General features: G+C 50.6%; 1 protein-coding gene across 5 annotated transcripts in view; it reads left to right on the plus strand.

Moving 5' to 3' along the window:
* Positions 1–3,191: 3,191 nt before the first annotated feature.
* Positions 3,192–18,882, plus strand: part of LOC116628068 (VPS35 endosomal protein sorting factor-like) — a 113,915-nt gene continuing 98,224 nt past the window's right edge. For 2 of the 5 annotated variants that reach the window (XM_032398133.1, XM_032398134.1), the window contains exons 1-6: positions 3,192–3,246; positions 8,855–8,954; positions 11,603–11,758; positions 13,363–13,485; positions 15,885–15,909; positions 18,639–18,715. In XM_032398133.1, the coding sequence (XP_032254024.1) occupies positions 3,230–3,246; positions 8,855–8,954; positions 11,603–11,758; positions 13,363–13,485; positions 15,885–15,909; positions 18,639–18,715 (498 nt within the window). In that variant the 5' untranslated portion in view covers positions 3,192–3,229. Of the gene's footprint in view, positions 3,247–8,854; positions 8,955–11,602; positions 11,759–13,362; positions 13,486–15,884; positions 15,910–18,409; positions 18,558–18,638; positions 18,716–18,882 lie in introns of those variants that run through there. The other 3 variants (XM_032398135.1, XM_032398136.1, XM_032398137.1) reach the window with 3 other exon arrangements.

Genomic DNA, 18,882 nt, shown 5'->3' on the forward strand with positions numbered 1-18,882 from the left:
GGCCAAGAGGAGCGAATGCTGAGGTTGAAGCTCACATCAAAGCTGATGATAATTAGCGCCGCTTCAAGATCCAGGTCTTGTTACTGCCTCACGTTCACCTCTTTTAGAGGAGAGCCTGCACTGTATAATCTGAAAGCCGCTCACCTTTTCCTGGGGCCGCCCTTCAGCTGTGGTTCATTTCACCTGCTGGGAACGGTGGACATGATATGACTGGAGCTGAAAACAAGCCCGCCCCCAGCCCCCAGTGAAAAGTTAAATGAAAAGTTAACAGTTATACAAAAATAAGCAAACGGAGGTGGAATGCTTTATCACTGAGGGGCTATAGCCAGCACACGTATGGGTTATAAAAATAATTTAAGGGGCGCCTGGGTGGCTCAGTCGTTGACCGTCTGCCTTCGGCTCGGGTCATGATCCGGGGTCCTGGGATCGAGCCCCGCATCGGGCTCCCTGCTCCCACGGGAGCCTTCTTCTCCCTCTGCCTGCCGCTCTGCCTACTTGTGCTCTCTGTCAAAATCTTTACAAAAATAATTTAAAAGAAACAAGGAAGAATCACTATGTTGTACTCCTGAAACTAATATTACACTGTATGTTAACTGGAATTTAAAATACTCCAAGAAAACCGCCCAAAACAGAACAAAACCCAGAACCCAATCTAAAACACACACACACACAGAAGGGAGACTTGCTGAATACAGCAAATCAAATTGGAATATGGTGTAGTGACTGAGTCACATCCTCAATTAGGTTCTAAGGACAGCTCTGAGGGCCAAAAATCGTGTCTAACCAAAATTACCGTTGACAACAAAATACTGCCTTTTCACTTCTTTTCGTGGCCAGTTTCTCTGTGGCTCTCAATTCTTCGGTTTCTTCAGGTGGTTTGCTTCTCAGCCGGTGGTGGGGCAACCCCCCCCCCCACACACATTCCCGTGGGTTAAAACAGCCGGCTTGGGGGTACGCGCCCCGCTCGGCGCCCCCCCCCCCCGAGCTCGTCCGAGCTGCAGAAGCCCGGCCGCCCCGGACCCGAATCGGAGCCCGCGCCGGGGTGCACACGCCGGCGACAGCAGGTTGCCGTGCAGACAAAAGCTCTGAAGGTGCAACGCGATCCTCTGCGGGCCTGCGGATGCTCAGCTTCAGGCGAGCGCTGACCGCGCGCGGGGCGTTTTAGAGCCGTCTCCCCACACGTGAGAGTCAGCGGGAGCCGGCGTGCGGAACCCCCATGTGCCGCCGAGAGTGTATTATTGCGCCGTTTTCCCGAGAACGTGGTTCATGCGCTGTCAGAGGCCACTTGCGAGGAAAGGGGGCCCAGCGGGGATGAGACGCCGCCTGGTGATTAAGCACGTCTCCCCACCAGATCGGTTAACCGCAGCCGCTGCCGCTCGGGGCACTCAGGCGCCTCAGGCACTCCACCTGCGGTGGCTCCCGAACAGGGGGCCGTGGTGCAGATCTCAGAGGTTTGCTGGGAGGGGCCCGTGGAGCGGTTGCACAGCGCCTGACACAGTAAAGCATGCAGCAAACGGTGGCTCTTAGGAAGATACCCCGATTTTTTTTCACCCCGAGAAAACACTACAACACATAAGTTCTGTGGTCGAATCGGGTATCCACCTTTACGGAAACGTTCAGCTTTGCCAAGTTGGGTGACAAGCTAACCCCAACTTCCCTATGTGGCTTAGCTCCAGCTGAAGGCGGTCATCTCGAGTCCACGGCAGCCCTTAGAGACCCGGGTTGTTAGTCCTGGGAGGGGCGTCGGGAGGGGAAAGCAGCGGCCTGGTAAGAACGGCGCCTACCCCAGCCAAACAGCGAATTCCCTGTAAAACCGCGCGAACCCCAGACACCGTCTCCCCATCCCCAGCCGCGGTTAGCCGCTTCGCTGCGTCCGTGTGCGGATTCTTTTGCGCCCCCAGAGGGCGCTGGTGGGCTAGGTAGCCGGCTCCCCTTCCTATACACGGCGCATGTCCACGCTGTGGCGCGCCTCCCGGGGCGGAGGGGGGGGGGCCGCCTACGATTGCCCTTCACAATCATGGCGTCGCAGATACCGCAGTGGAGATGTGCCCGTCCCTTACTATCATGGCGCCTCAGTAGCCCACCGGAAGGGCTCATGCCCCTCACAATCATGGCGCCACAGGAGAGAAAGTACGCCCACCTCTCGCAATCACGGCGAAGCAGGCGGCGCTCCGAAAGTGTATTTGCTCCTCATAATCATGGCGTTGCAGTGGAGCGAAAATGCGTCTGTCTCTCAGTCGTGCCAGATAACTCCACAGCCTCGGCTTTTCCGCACTAGTGCCCGCCCCCATAACTGTAGTGCTGGCGAACGGTGTAACCTGGGTTTTGAAGGCGGGTATCTGCCTTTACAGTCATGGTGGCACAAGTCCGTGGACGTACGCCCGCCCCTCACAATCATGGCATCTAGGCCGGCGCTCCGGAAGTGTGCCTGGCCCCTCACAGTCGTGGAATGGCGGACCTTTCGGGGAAGTCGGCCTGCCCCTCACGATCATGGCGTTTCTGAGACACGCTTCGGAAGTGTATTTGACTCTCACAATCATGGCATCGCGGACCATTCTGCGGAAGTGTGCCTGCCCCTTACAATCACGGTGCCCACAACCGGCACAGCCTCGGGCCTTCAATGCTGGTGCCCATCCCAATAACTATAGTGCCGGTGGATGTCGCAACCTGGGATGTCAGGGAAGGCATCCATTGGGAGAGCACCTGCCCTTCACAATCATGTGACTGGCAGACAGCAGAGCCTGGATTTTGCGACACTGGCGCCCGTCTCCTTAACTATAATGCTAGCGGACCAGTATGGCCTAGGCTTTGAGGAAAGGTATCTACCCCTCACAATCATGGCGTCAGTGAACAGCACAACGGAAGTGCGTGTGCCCCTCACAACCATGGCACCGACGAGCGGCTTAGTTGATGCGCGTGCCCCCCAAAATTATGGTGCCGATGACCGGCTCACAGGAAGTGCGTTTGCCCCTCATAATTATGGCGCCGAGGACAGGCTCAGGGGAAGTCCGCCCGCCCCTCACAATCATGGCGCTGCCAAAGCTCAGCGAGAGGGGTCCTGCCCCTCACAATCATGGCGCTCGCAAGGCTCAGCGGGGGAGCATCTGCCCCTTACAATCATGGCGGCCAGAGCGGGGCGGGGCGGGGCGGGGCGGGGCGGGGCGGGGCGGTGTCTGGGAGGGAGAAGAGGGCTGGCTGCCCCAATACAAGTGCTCATGTGACTGGGAAGATGGCCGTCTTTCCCTGGTAAGGAAGAAGCGGCGGGTGGTCTTTGGAGAGGGGCTATTTTTGCTGTGTCTGGGTCTGTCTCTTCGAGTGTGAGCGTGTGCGTGCGAGTGAATGGGAATTGCTCTCGTCGGGCGGTGCTGGCGGAGTCTCCCATCGCATCCCGGGTGGTTTTGACCACAGAATCCCCGGCCTCTACCCCTCCAGAGGAGGTCCCTGAGACAGGACGGGGGGAATCTTGGTTCCCCCCCGGCTACCCCTTTCTTGAACCTTTCACGCCCCTCCCCATTCATTTCATAAAGAAAACTCCAGTTCCCCGGCTTCCTGTTTCCCAGGTTCTGGGGGCGCTGCATGCAGGGAATGGTGGGCTCAGCTCAGTCTGGATGGTACGGGACACCTGGCTGTTTCCTCCGCTATTCAGCTCACCTGGAGGACTCTTGATTTTCTTATTTGTAAAATGGCTTCCGTTCGTCCCACTGCGTGCTGGGCACTGCGGATGCAGAGCCTTCAGACATACTCCTTGGCCTCAAGGAGTTGACAGTTGAATGGAGCAGACACACACAACAGAAGGGTCTCCAAAGCAGGCATTGGGATGAGGCATAACCTCCCCTCGGGGGCTCCGGGAAGACTTAAGAGGAGCAGAGTCTTAAATTGGGTTTTGGAGGATGCATAGGAGCTCATAACAGGCAGGAACGGCATATGCCCTGGGTGACCCGCCTGTCCGCGCTCTTGTGACTGGAATGGCTGGGAGGGATTGGTGCTGTGTGTGCGCCAGAAGTCAGCAACCTGTGACGGTCACAGTGGGATTATTTGGGGATGTGCGCTCTACCCTGCATCTCAGAAAGGGAGATCGTTTTCTGATCTTTCTTTCCAAATGATGTAAAGTGGTTTACCTTGAATGAGTGAGTGAGCAAATGAAAATACACAGCCCTAGACTCTAGAAATACATACAGCCTTCTGATTTTATGCTTGATAAACAGCTGCCTTCCACACTCGAAGAGACAGAAATAATAAAGTGTGGGTCGAAAGAGACATTCTGGGGAGATCCACGACAACGCAGCTGGGCTTGGGGAGCCCTGCACCCCAAACCTGCAGCCCAGGGCCTGGATTGGAAGTGCAGCTGCTGGTAATGGTTAGGAGCACAGCCTCTGGGCTCCAAACCTCAAGCTCCTTGCAGGCTGTACGACTTTAGGTAAACTAACTGCTTCACCTCTCTACCTCCACTTCCTCACCTGAAAAGTGGGGTTGTTTTGAGGATTAAATGATATGCTACACATTAAGCACTTAACACAGTGCCTGGTGCACACAAAAAAGGCTCCACAAATGTCAAATTTAACGAAAGAAACCCATTTCTTCTCTGTAGACCTTCTCTGTTTCCTCATTCATCCCACAGAATATTACTGAGCACCTGCTATCTGCCAAGCTCCATGCAAGGCACAGCAAGGTTAAAACTCGGTCCCTTTATTTATTAAAAAATTTTATTTAGAGAGAGAGAGAGCACGCACGCCAGCAAGGGGAGGGGCAGATGGAAAGAATCCCAAGCAGACTCTGTGCTGAGTGTAGAGCCTGATGTAGGACTCGAGGTCACGACCCTGAGATCATGAAGTGAGCCGAAATCAAGAGTTGGGCGCTTAACGGACTGAGCCACCCAGGTGCCGCTTGGTCCCTTTAAAGAGCAGCAAGTGTTGGGAATCGTTAGGATGAATATGTGCTGCCGAAGGAATCTGGAGAGGACAGCCAGGTCAGGGGCTTTGCAGACCCCAGGTGTTAAAAGGTTTATAGCGCCTCTGTTTGTGATTTAAAGTAAAAAGATCGCAGGTAAAAATGTACTGGGATGCACAGATTAAAATAACATCTTCCTGGATTTTCTCATTCGAAAATTCCAGACAAGTTAATTGAAGCCAGATGTTTCTCATTGGTTTTGGTGTTTAAGCCTTAATGATACCCTAAAAGGTGCTTCGCGTGACTAGATCTAAGGAAACTCAGGGGCATCCAATCCCGATTTAGCATATCAAGACCTGGGAAGGAAGTCGCTGAAGTGTTAGCCAGCTGTGGTGGGAAATGTTGGCTTTTTTTTTTTTTCCCTGGCAGCCGTCAAGGACCCACGCGAGCCTTTAGCGTTGCCGGGGGCTGGGATGATGGGCGATTTTTTATCAGCCGCGTCTGCTCTGTTCTGAATGGAAAAAGCAAAGTAGGGATTGTGAGAAAATGCCCGTTGGGGGGCGCTGTTGGCCTTACCAAAGACCCAGGCCTTGCGGACCAGCCTTTAGCATCTCAAATTGTGGGGAAACTAGTTAGGAGCCTAGAGCAAATTTGAGTGGAAGAAGTGATAGAAAGATCAGCTGTTTGACATGGAATTTCTAAAAGGATAAGTGTTTCCCCCCCTTTTTTTTTGTTTTTTCCAGAAGCAGTATTTTTCCCCCTCCCCTCAAACTTAGAAAATTTATTTCAAAGCTTGGCCCTTTAAAAAAAAAATAGACAAAAGTAGACAATTGTTTAAGGTTCTCAAGATGACCCCCAGGTGGTCTCCAGAGCCCCTGCATCCGAGAATCGGGCTGCCTCAGGTTGCTTGTGTCCCTGAGCACTTGCTGCTGTCACCTCAACTCTAAGCCTCAGCTTCTCCGTCTGGAAAATGGGCGTAATAATAGCACCTGCATCAGGGGGTTGGTTAAATGAGTGCAGGGAAAGGGCTTGGCATGGATCCCAGTACACAGTCAGCACATAACAAGCGAGAACTATTATTTTTATTCTGCATATCACCCTACTCTTTTGATACTGTACTTTTCTCAGCTGTTGATTGATTTGTTGGCGATTATGACAGGGATGAAAAACATTAGCAACTGAATTTCAGGTCCGATTACATTTCCACTCATCCTACTAAACCTTTCAAAATTCTATTGATAAAGTTAAGAATGATCTGAAAGGAGGGAAAGTATCATTTGATTTTTTTTTTTTTAGATTTTATTTATTCATTTGAGACAGAGAGAGAGAGAGAGAGAGAGAGCATGAGCAGGGGGAGAGGCAGAAGCAGGCTCCCCGCTGAGCCAAGAGCTCGATGTGGGCTCGATCCCAGGACCCTGGGATCATGACCTGAGCCAAAGGCAGATGCTTAACCGACTGAGCCACCCAGGCGCCCTGTGGTCATTTGATTTTTAAACTCTGTTACGGCTGCCGATGGCTATTAGTCCAATTTATTTATTCTTGAGGTCTTTGTTTATTGTATAAGTCAAGGATTGGCTGGCTGCATATCAAAGGGAGTTTGGAAGAGCATTTTATATTTTTGGGAGACGAGGACTGGGTGTGGTTGGTGAGTGTGACCCAGAGACATTAGGCAATAAATATATCGTGATAGGGGTTTTCCTTTCAAAAAAATAAAAAGTCGAGCTCTACCAGCATTGTTGACCGGCCTTCCTCCCTTCCTGCTCTCAAAGCCACTGTTAATTTAGAAAGGGATAGGCATGAAATGACCTAGGATCTCCGTTTTCTTGTACGGAGTTAGGTTTCTGGGTTAGTGGAGCTCGAGTAAGGCTGACAGGTGGCACAGCGCAGCTGGATTTGGGGTCCCTGCAAGGACTAATGAAGCCAGGGGGCAGGGAGTGGCGCGGGGTCATGGTGGGAGGGGGTGGAGGCTGAGGAACAAGGTGACCGGCTCTCTGTGCTCTTTGAGGCTCGAGTGTTCTCCAAGTTTTTAAAACCTGTTTCCCTTTTGATGAGCCATTCCGGCTTTCAGTCATTTCTCTCTTCTTGGTTTTTACGGTAAATATTCAAGAGCAGCCAAGTTGCTCCTGCAACACTTTGCTTGGAAATGTCCTCACCCATGTACCCCATCTCATGGCTCCCAGGTTCTGCCTTCCGCAGAGCACCAGGACGTGAGCGCAGTCCAGCCAAGCTGCCTGCCACATTATCACAGGGAGCACCTTTCCATGTACAGTTACCTGGTCCTCATTTCCATCTGAGTGAGTCCTTGCTAGACTGACCTTCACCGTCCGAACTTCTAGCAGCTTCTGTTTGCAGCCACTGGCGTGTTCTGGAGGAGGGTCGAGGTTTTCTCTGCAGCTCTCCTGCCCTCTCCGAGCCCTCACGACAATCACCCGTGACCGTCCACCCGGGGCGATGACATTTCTAGTCTGTCTTACAAAACCCTTCCAGCCTGTACCTGTTCCGGTTCCTGAGCTGCTTCCTCATTTTTTAGGTATTTGTTACAGCAACACTCCCACTTCTCAGTCCCTGTTATCTTAGTTCATTTGGGCTACTATAAAAAAAAAAAGACTACAGATGGGGACAATTATAAACAAAAGTATTTGTTTCTCCTGGAGGCTGGAAGTCTGGGATCCCGACACCTGCACGGTGTGTCTTCATGGGGTGGGGGGCTCCTGGGGTCCCTGGTCTCAGGGCTCTGATCCCGCTCATGAGGCTCCTCCCTTGCGGCCTCATCATGTCTTGAAGGCCCATCTCCTCTAACACCATCATCTTTGGGGGTGAGGATTTCAGAACTTAGCACCTCTTCTGTGCTAGTTGTGCGTTTTAATGCTACATGTATTTTAAATACTCTAAGTTACCATTTTTTGCAGTCACTAATCTAGTTTTACCCACACCTTTACTTTTAATTATTCTAAAGTAGGTATGGGTGATATGAGTGTGTACATGCACATACGTGTACATGTTATATATATATATGTTTTGTTTTTGATTGAGATCACTTTGTTTCCACATGTAGCTTTTTTTCCCCCTTTTTCTTTGACTGGAAGCTCTTCAGCCCTTATGACTGAAGGGCAGTTTCCGTAGGTGCAGAATTTTTGGTTGGCAGTTAATTTCCTCGGGACTTGAGTGGCACCATCCCTTTGCCTGTTGGCTCTCATCTCTGCTGAGACAGTAATCATTCTTTGAAAATAAGGTGTCTTTTTTCCTTCTAAGAAATCCTCTCTTTAGTTTTTAGCCATTTTACTTTGAAAGCCCTAAGTCTGGTTTTAGTTTTGCTTTTGTACAGGTCCTGCTTGGGGCACAGGTGTTTCTTGAATCTGTAGCTTGATGTCTTTGGTTTCAGCTGTCATCCCTTCACACGCTGCTTCTGCCCATTCTTTCTCTTCCCCTTTAGGGTTCCAGTTGTGTGTGTGTTAGACCTTCCCTTCCTGCCCCTTGGCACCTTTCCAGCTCTTCACTGTGCTTCCTGTCTGTCTTCCCCAGGTGCGTCAGCGATCCCTTCACAAGACGGATGAAAACCATGTGCTCTTTGTCTACTTCCTGCTCAGCTTCTTTCTCTGGCTTTATTCAGCTTCTGTGAACACTTTGCGGGGGAAACCAGGGCCCGAACTCTCGCTTCTCTGCACCCCCTGCTCTTGAGAAGCTCTTCTTTCAAGTCTTGGTTGTCTCGGGAGAGGCCGGGGAGGGAAGTTGGCTTCACTTCACTGAGCGCCCTTGGTTCTGGCATCTGGCCTCACGGGTCCCGGATGCCTTGGCAGCTACTTACACCTTGAACTGCGTGTTAAAATTCTATTTAGCGTTTCTCGGTGTTGGTAGAAGTACCGTTCCACTATAAACTGCTGTATCCTTGAGGAAGTCTGAGCAAACAGTTCTAGTGTTTTCTCTGTCTCCCTCCGCTGATCGTTGTCTGGGTTTTGCTATCTGCCAGGCATTCCAGGAGCAGGAACTACAAGGCTGAGTTTGCATCATGCCGGCTCGAGGCTGTGCCGTTGGAGTTTGGGGACTATCACCCGCTGAAGCCCATAACGGTAAGTTCGTCAAGGGCTCTCCAACTGATGTTCTTACTCCACGAAATTACAGACCAGGTTCCTGGGTCTTTCCCATTTGCCAGCAGTAGCTGCTTTCATATTTATTTCCACTAGTTTTTTAGTTTTTTATTTCCTCTTCTTTGTGATGTTGACCTCACCCCCCATCATGTTCATTCTGCTCTTTGTCATATTCTCATATTCGCGAGGTTGTCATGAGCGCGCGATGCCTTTGTTCCTGATGTGGAGGTGTAAACCAGATACCTTCTTAATTTGCCTGTGTGGAACATTAAGAATCTCTCTGATTACCCATAGAGGATGCTGTCCTGACTAGCGTCTTGGTCTACTTGTGAGTTATTTAAAAAACGGAAAGCAGGCAAGTGATGTAGATGGTCCCTCTCTTCTGGGTTAGTGCTGTTTGATCAGTAAGTAGTAGAAGCTGTGTGCGTGTCATCGTGGGTGAGGATGAGGGTGACAGACACAGACCAGTGGATACCAAGGACATGAAGTTTCCTAATGGCGGAGAGCCTGAGAATGCACAGAGGCCATTACTTAAAGCAGGAGATCCTAGATGGAGCTTCTGCCTCCCAGGGCCCCTCCAGGCCCTGTGGGCTTGTGCGGCCATGGCTGACCCCCTGGTTGGGTCAGTTCCGGGCTTGCATCCTGTGGCTTAGCGACATGACAGCAGAGAGACTCTTCTCTAGCAGTGTTCATTGCCCAGCTGGGCTACGTGTCCCTCCCTGACCCACTCTGGTGTCCAGGGGTAGAACGTGCTGACTGATTGGGTTGGGGTAGTGCCCACCCTGGGAACTGGTAGCAGGGCCCACCCCAGCAGGCCTGTAGAAGCTGAGAGTCGGGGAGGGCTCCTTTCCCAAAGAAAACATGGACTGTGAGCCTGGGAGACGGAAGGCCGGATGCCAGGCAGGCAGAATGACAAATGTGCACCAGTAGGAGGCACTTGGCCAAATCATCCGAGGTTGGCATCAGACCCTATGGGTTTAGGGCAAGGTCTTCAATAAACCTGCCCTTGCTTGAGACACCCACTGCACATTTGGGGGACCCCAGGCCACCTGTACTTCTGACCAACTGGCTGCATATCCAAGATCTCCCTCAGTCTTGATAATGGGCTAGAACAACTCACAGAACTCAGAAAAGTACTGTCCTTACAGTTTTATATAAAGGATATGGATGAGGAGCAGCCAGCTGAGAGACACTTAGGGTGAGGTCTGGGAAGGTTCGGGACCACAGAGAGCTCTGTGCCCTCAGCCTTTGGACACATCATGTGTCCACCAACCAGGAAGCTCACTGAGCTTTGGTGTGTCCACACTTTGTATTGGGGATTTTATTACGTGGGCGTGGCGGAGTGATTCCTTGGCCACGTGATTGAACCCTGAGGTCAGGCTGATATCACCTGGCTGTGCTCACAGGCTTGGTCCTTCTCATGACCAGCCGCCACGCTGTGGCATCTCATTAGCATAAACTCAGGTATGACTGAGAGGCTTGTGAATGACAGACACTCCAAGGACTAGAGCCCCCTTTTCCAGAACCAGGGTCAAAGGCCCGTCAGGCTCTCTTTTATCCAACCCTCTCCGTCATTCTCTCTCTCTCTCTCAAGACGGGTTTCCTCTGCCTCCCTGTGGATACCTTCCCAAAGTGTCCGTTACTGTCCCTCCACCTCTGGCCCCTGGGTTTTCATAGCTTCCTCATTTCAAGAGGAGAGTGGAGGGCAACTAGCCCTTCTGGATTTGGTCCTAAATTTTAGGCAGAGAGACTCTGGTTGGATCCTCTTGGCTCAAGAGTTCACCCCCAGTCTGGTCATCTGAAGCTGGGGGGAGTTGGAGGCCAGTGGACCAAAGACATGGCTTTACACCCCAACACCCTGCCCCGCCCCACAGAACTCACCAGCACGTGGCATCAGGAAGTTCTCTGAAAAGGAAGGCGGGGCATCCACTGCTTGGCGGTGATGACCCAGCTCGGCAGCACCCCTGAGACCATCTTCAGAGCGGGATAAGCCTGGGATCTTGTGTGCCCTGGTTCACGACCCTCCCTAGACCCGTGGCACCTCGTGAATGACCTGACAGGCTTGTGAAGATGCGGGCTCTGATGCCGTAGATCCCAGGGGGAGCTTGAGTGCCCACGTTCTTTTTTTTTTTTAAAGATTTTATTTATTTATTTGACAGAGAGAGACACAGCGAGAGAGAGAATACAAGCAGGGGGAGTGGGAGAGGGAGAAGCAAGCTCCCGGCTGAGCAGGGAGCCAGATGTGGGGCTCGATCCCAGGACCCTGGGATCATGACCTGAGCCGAAGGCAGACACTTAACGACTGAGCCACCCAGGTGCCCCAAGTGCCCACGTTCTTGAGCAGCTTCCTGGTGACATGGATGCTGCTTGTCCAGGGACACACTTTGAGTAAGAGGGCCCGACGGGTGCGGTTAGAGCTCACTTCCTGGGTCCTAATGGCCCAGTCTCTGACTTACCCCTACTCCGCGCCTTCCCTTCCTCTGTAGCCGGGATTCTACAGAATGCCAGTAAGCGGCCCTGCCCCAAGTGGTGGTCACTTCAGTGAAGGGAATGAGCGAAAACCCATGTGAGTGTATCTCTGGGAAAAGTCTTGGGAAACTTCCACTTGACCTCTCGGGTTTTCCCCACAGGTCATGGAGTCGAAGACCAAGAAAGTGAGCCGGAAAGGTAGCACTTCTTCCACGTCCTCCTCGTCCTCCAGCTCCGTGCTGGACCCGCTGAGCAGCGTGCTGGACGGGACCGACCCCCTCTCCATGTTCGCGGCCACGGCGGACCCCGCAGCCACGGTAACGTGGCCGCTGGTGGTCGGTCCTGCGGGGGCGGCGGTGGCGGCTTTTCATCTTTTTTGCTTTCATTCTGCACAGGTCACGCAGCGGGGGGCGTCATGTTTGTACTGTTCAGCTGATCCAGGCGCCCACAGGTTCTGGCTTATGGAGGCCGCCCCTCCTTTCTTTATGAAGGCATTTCAAAATTCATTTTTGGTTTTAATTTCACCCTTTATAATTCCTTTATTTATTTATTTATTCTTAGGTAATTACGTAAGTAAATCACTGATTTTTCACGTAAGAGAGTTAAACTGCCAACGAAGCCTGTGTCCTGTTGGCCACCTTTGAGGTCCTCAGTGATTAGTGTTTTCAGTGTCTCTTCTGTCACTTTGTATTTCCTTTTCTTTTTAAAGATTTTATTTATTTGAGAGAGAGGGAGCTCATGAGCACACACAAGCAGGGGGAGTGGCAGAGGGAGAGGGAGAAACAGACTGCCCGCTGAGCAGGGAGCCCAATGTGGGGCTCGATCCCAGCACCCTGGGACCATGACCTGGGCGGAAGGCAGACGCTTAACCAACTGAGCCACCCAGGTGCCCATCCTTTTTTTTTTTTTTTTTTTTTTTAAGACTTTCTGTTTAAGCAATCTCTACACCCAACATAGGACGCAAACTCACAACCCTGAGATCAAACGTCGCACGCTCCACCGACTGAGCATCAGGCGTCCCTGCAGGATAACTTCTTAGAAGTTCAGTCCCGGGCTACGGCAGTGTGTGTTTAAGGTTTTGAGGGCTCCTGCCACGTCATTCTCCAAGAGGGCCTCACCGTGTTCGAGCACCGCCGGCAGCTTTGCCACCTGGGACGTTCTCGGCACTTGAACTCTGCCATTTTGGTGGTTGAAAAATGACCGCTTGCCGTTTGCCTTGCCTTGATTCTTAACGTGTTTGAGTGTCTTTTGATCTGTCTGTTGGCTATTTGTGGTGAACTGGCCGGAAAAGTATTTTATCTAGTAAACCTTTTAGATCTGTTTTATTCTGCAATGAGGGACTATCTGTCTGCCTTCTGCTTATATTTTTTTTCCCTTTAGCTTTGAGATATAATTGGTGAAATTGTTAGACATTTAAAATATGAACATGATTTTGCTATTTGTCTTTTTTTACATTTGTTTAATTTCATTTTGTTTTTGTTTTTATTTTTTTAAAGATTTTATTTATTTGACAGAGAGATAGAGAGCACAAGTAGGCAGAGCAGCAGGCAGAGGGAGAGAGAGAGGCAGGCTTCCCATTGAGCATGGAGCCTGTCTCGGGGCTCGATCCCACAACCGCCATGAGTTCATGACTTGAGCCAAGGGTTGGCCGCGTAATGGTCCGAGCCACCGGGGTGCCCCGAATATTTGCTATTTGTATACGTTGTGAAAGCACTTCCCCCATCAAGTTAGTTAATAAATCCATCACCTCACATATTTACTTTTTTTTTTTAATTTGGTGAGAACATTTAAGTTTTACTCTCCTAGCAAATTTCAGTTTTACAATAACTTGCTATCAACTGTAGTCACCTTGTTTTCTTATACTTTGTTTTTAAAGACTAAACTGGTACTGTGGCTGAGAGCTCGTCTTGCCTTTCCTTAGGACAGCTCTAGAAAGAGACGAGACAGAGACGAGAACTCCATCGTAGGATCCGACTTCGAGCCCTGGGCCAACAAACGAGGAGAAATCCTTGCCCGGTACACCACCACAGAAAAGCTCTCCATCGTGAGTACCAGTACGCTCTTCCCCCAGGGCCCACTTCGGACTTTGTAGTAACTGCTTTTTGTCACTCTGATTCTGCCCCCAAGTGCGTGTGTAGGATTTTCCTTCACACCAAGCAATTCTCTGATGCCTGCTAGGTGTCCTGCAGCTCAACTCCGTTCTGACACAGAGAGATACCCGGAGATCGTGTCACTTCCCATGGGATAGGGACCTGGTCCCTCAACACTCTCTCCCACTTCACCCTCGGGTCACGAGTCCAGGTCGTCTGCTGTGCTTCTGGCTATCTGGCTGTGCGTCAGATTCCCACCACCCTCGCCTCGGGTTCAGCTAATTTGCACTGAGGTGGCTCACAGAACTCAGGAAACCGGTTCACTCACTAGATTACAAGGATATTGAAGGCCCCGAATTAGCGTCCACTGGAAGAGAGACCTAGAGTGAGGTTCCAAACAACCTCTTTCCCCGTGGAGTTGGGGGTCCTGCATGGTGGCATGTGGGTGCATTCTGTTCACCAACCTGGAAACTCTCTGAGCCCAGTCCTTTTGGGTTTTTATGGAGGTTTCATTGCATTGACACGATTGATTAAATCATTGGCCATTGGTGATTGATTCACTCTCCAGTCCTTCTCCCTTCCCTGGAGGTCAGGGCCTGGGACTGAAAGTTCTAATTTTGCTTCCCTTGGACACCAGTCCCCATCCTTAGGTGGGTCCAAAAGTCAGTTAACAGAAGACACCTTTACCACTCTCATCCCTTAGGAAATTTCAAGGGTAGTAGGAGCTTCTGTGCCAGGAACAGGACTTCTTACAAATCACAACATCACAGTTAATGTTTCCCCAACTCCTGAGCTCCGTACATTTCCCTCATTGTGTCAGCGTTAGTTGGGAGAAAAATGTGCTCATTGGTTTCTAAAAAATGTGTTAAGAATCAGGGCTCTGGCACAGTTCGGGGGAAGAACTGGAACATTGGAGCCCTGTCTCTGGGGAGGTCTGAGTTAGGATGTGAGGAGCCCGCTGCCCACCCCACCCCCCCCACCCCGAAGAAGGTGTACTTCTTGCTGTGGCTCAGGTTTTCTTCCAGAACTGGAAGTTCACTGTTTGGGTGGCCACAAGGCAGAGTCGTTGGCTCCGAGCTGAGACCTGAGACCGGCCAGGGAAAGCAGGGGAATGCCCGGGTTACTGAGGACGAGGTTCAGGAGCTTATAACCAAAGCCCTGACTAGTGATGTAATACAGGGGTGACGTTTCTCTCTTGACCCTGAAAAGCAGCTCAGAGGTGGGTGGTCCAGGGCTAGAACAGCAGCTCTTTCTGTCCTGCCCTGTCCAGTGTCCCCTCATATCTGAGTTGTTGGAAGGAGGAAAGGGGAAAGTAGGATGCACACTTGCTTATTTGAGGACCCCTCCCAGAGCCCCCCCTCCACACACCCAGTCACATTTGTCTTGAAGGTCGTCACGGACCAGACACAGGTGGAAGGGAAGCTGGGAAGTGGTGACCAGCGTGCCCGTCAGAAATTGGGGCTGGAGGGGCGCCTGGGTGGCTCAGTCGTTAAGCGTCTGCCTTCAGCTCAGGTCATGATCCCAGGGTCCTGGGATTGAGCCCCGCATCGGGCTCCCTACTCAGCGGGAAGCCTGCTTCTCCCTCTTCCTCACTTGTGTTCCCTCTCTCACTGTGTCTCTCTCTGTCAAATAAATGAATAAAACCTTTAAAAAAAAAAAAAAATCGGGGCTAGAGTAGGGAGGAGGAGTGGACCCGGTGGGCAATGGGAAGGCTCTGCCTGGATTCCTCCCCTCCTGGCTTCCTCTCAGGGCTCGAGCTGGGTGAGGGGGGTGCAGGCAGAATCGCTGGACTAGTCGTTTTGTTCTGATTTTCTGAATGCATTGACTTACTTCAGAGCGTGATTTTTCAAGCAGGAGTAATTTTACCTGCCGGGAACACCTGGCAATGTCTGGAGGCATTTTTGGTTGTCACAGCTGTGGGGATGTGACTGGCATCTAGTGGGTAGAGACCAGGGACGCTGCTAAACATCTTCCAGTGCACGGGGCCGCCCCCACACAACAGGATTTTCCAGCCTCTAATATCAGTAGCGCCAAGGCTGTGAAACCCTGATTGAGAGGAATGTAAAGGCAACCCCGTGACGCGGTGCCCTGAACATTTTTGCTATTTGTTGGCTCACTTTGAGCATCCTAAATTGTGTAGAAATTTGAACCTGCCGTAGTTTCTAGTGAGCTGTGTTTTCTGCCTTTGATTAAATAGTTCGGTTTTTCATTTGGATAAGTAAGTAGCTTTGTTGGAAAATGATGGGTCATGTTGTCTTCATGCTACTTGAGTAAGTATCTTACAAGTTTTTGTTGTTGTTGCAAAAACTAGTCAGTTTTTAAAAATATTAACAAATTATTTTTGCCTCTGCAGAATCTGTTTATGGGATCTGAAAAAGGTGAGTTTTTGTTGTTGTTACTGTCTCAATGGGGAATTCTCCCATAACCTTTAGATAATTTCACAAAGGAAAAAAGTTTGTGGTATCTGGTCTGGTGTTTAATTCCATTAAAGCTGTTCTTTCCTAGATTATGTACAGACTTAGTAGAATTGAAATACATATTTATGTGATTAGTGGGGGAAAAAAGACCAAAGGAGTTTCTAAGAGTAAAACATTAGCTCACTGTCTGATTTTAGTTACAGAGTGGTAGTAATCTCCTCTCTGAGTACCTCCTCACTAGCTGGAGAGTAGTTAAAATTCTCCTTTTTAGAGATCCATTACTTTGCCTTAAGTCTTTACCCACCCCTTGTGAGAAGGCAGATACGCTGGGGACAAGAGTCGCGGTCTTATTGACGACTGGTCCGTGAACACTGCGGTCCTCAGTTTCTTCTGCCAGGACACATGGTCAGAAGCTCTGGACCAGCGCACCTCAAACTAGCTGTGCAGCGGGCTCACCTGAGCAACTTTCGTACAAACACACACCACGGGGCCCCACTCCACTTGTTGAATTTACCTTGAGGAGTGGGACCCGGGTATTGCTTTTTATTTATTTGTTTATTTGAGAGAGTGCAGGGGTGGGGAGGGGCAGAGGGAGAGGGAAAGAGAGTCCTAAGCGGACTCCATGCTGAGTGCGGAGCCCAATGCGGGGCTCATTGTCACCATCCTGCAATCACAACCTGAGCCAGAACCAAGAATTGGATGCTTAACCGATTGTGCCACCAGGACACCCCTGCAGAGTGCTTTTTTGGAGCTCGCAGGTGATTCTAAGGCACCTGACACAGCTTGTGCCACTGGGCTGCGGGTGGGCACAGCTGAGGTTTGGGTGCAGATCACTAGTACGGCAGTTGCAACTCTCCCTCGTTCTCTGCCGGTGGGAGCAACACTTCAGAAATGAGAGTGGGAGCACCTTTGTTAGGGCCGTAACTTTGACCCCAATCCATGAAAAAATAAATCCGACTGTTGCATATCTACCAGTTTGGAAAGATCAGAAAGATTGACGAGATGACTTGCTGGCGAGAACGTATAGGAGCGGGCACTCTCGTGCTGCCAGTGGGAGTGTAAAGTGATAAAACCACTGTGTAAAGCACTTCTGTGGTTATCTATTAAAATTGAAGTTGGGCCAACCCTTTTGACCCAGCAGTTCTATTAGGATATGCTCTAGATCAGAAATTGGCAAACGGCCTCCTGCAGGCCAGATCTGGCCCTCTGTTTAAGCTTGTAAATAAAGTTTTATTGGAACACAGCCATGCCAGGTTGTTTACGTATTGTCTGTAGCTGCTTTGGGGCTGGAATGGCAGAATTGAGTACCTGTGACAGAGACTATATAACTCACAAAACCTAAAATATTTATATCTGGCCCTTTACAGAAAGCGTTTTCCACCTCTACCCAAGTTCATGTTTTTCTTAAAGTGTGGTCCAAGGGCCAGTAGCGTTGACATCACCTAGGAGTCATTAGAAAGGCAGAGTCTCAGGCCCTGCCAGGCCTACTGAAAATCCGAGTTGCATGCTAACTCATCTGTAAGTGATTCCTGTAAAAGTCTGAGAAGGCGCTGCCCTGAAGAAATGTGTGTCTCTGAACCAGGGACATAGAAATGTTCACAGCAGCATTGTTCATGGTAGCCCCAAACAGGAAACAACGCAAACATCCGTCAACAGTAGAATAAGAAATACATTGTGGTGTATTCACATAGTGGAAAATAGTAAACAGCAGGGAAACAGTTCTGTGTAACAACACGGGTAAATTTCATCAACTAAAGATAATGGTGAACAGGAAGCAAGACCGTATCTGGGCTCGGTGGTGGTCACAAGGTTTTATAATTATCCGTTAAAATGTACATGTGTGCACTTTACGTATTATATTTCAAATTGAAGGGAACAATAGAAACGAAGTAAAAAGAAAAACAAAAACAAACATTATTTGGAAACTTAAGGAGTCATTTGTTAGTAATTAAATAACTGCACCGTGCTCTCAGCCTGATCCCAAACAAATCTCTGAGCTAACACCAGACCGAAGTCGCCAGTGCCTCCCAAGAATGAACTTCTGATCCTGAGAATGAGTTTGGGGGGCAGGAGCAGGGGGACGTCAGATCTAGAACAGAAGCCCCTTGCAGATGGGGAAAGATTTCTGAGATGAGGAGTGCTGGAGAGCCAGCTGGACAGACAGCCTCACCCTGCGGCTGGCCCACGGCCGGAGGGCGTCCCTTGGTCTCTGTCCCGCCAGCCCGTGGATGGGATGGCAAGAATCGGCCGACAGGTGATGGTAGGAGGCGTGGCTAGCCCTGTTTGCCTGAAGAGTGGGTATCAGAGTGTGACAGTCCCGCACTGAGGCCAAGCCTGAGAGGGCCTTTTGTTGGTGGAAGACAATGGCATGATGGATTTTTGGCGTCCTTCCCTGGTCTGCCTTTCTTTAGAAAACAAATGATTCAGTGAAAAGTTTATAAATACTGAATGGAGTGTGGAACCATTTCGAGGCTGGCCCGCTGAGCTCTGGGGGCAGTTTCTGAGCGAAAATGTTTGCAGTGGAACTTTGGTTATATGAGGACGTGGTTTTCAAACTCTCAGAGTTGTCTGTAATGAAGTTGTTCCCTGGCCCCCTTATTCACATTGAGGTGGAGAGTGAGAGATGCCTTCCCTTGGGGGTGTTGGGGACGGAGAAAGCCACCTCTGTGACATGAATCCATTCTGTTTAGGCAAAGCGGGGACCGCCACATCCGCCATGTCGGAGAAGGTTCGGACCAGGCTAGAGGAGCTGGATGACTTTGAGGAGGTGAGTGAGCAAGTTGTTGGCCGAGCACGGGGAGGATCGGCGCTTTTATTTCTCCTGCCAAGTGAGATGCGTTTTGGTGGTAATTCCCAAGCCGTGCATTGTGCTCGTTCCTCCCGAGGCACCAGCCGATCCAGGGGAAATGGCCAACGGTGCAGTTGGCTGAGCGC

Source organism: Phoca vitulina, unplaced genomic scaffold, assembly GCF_004348235.1.
Source record: "Phoca vitulina isolate PV1807 unplaced genomic scaffold, GSC_HSeal_1.0 scaffold110, whole genome shotgun sequence".
Lineage (NCBI taxonomy): Eukaryota > Metazoa > Chordata > Mammalia > Carnivora > Phocidae > Phoca > Phoca vitulina.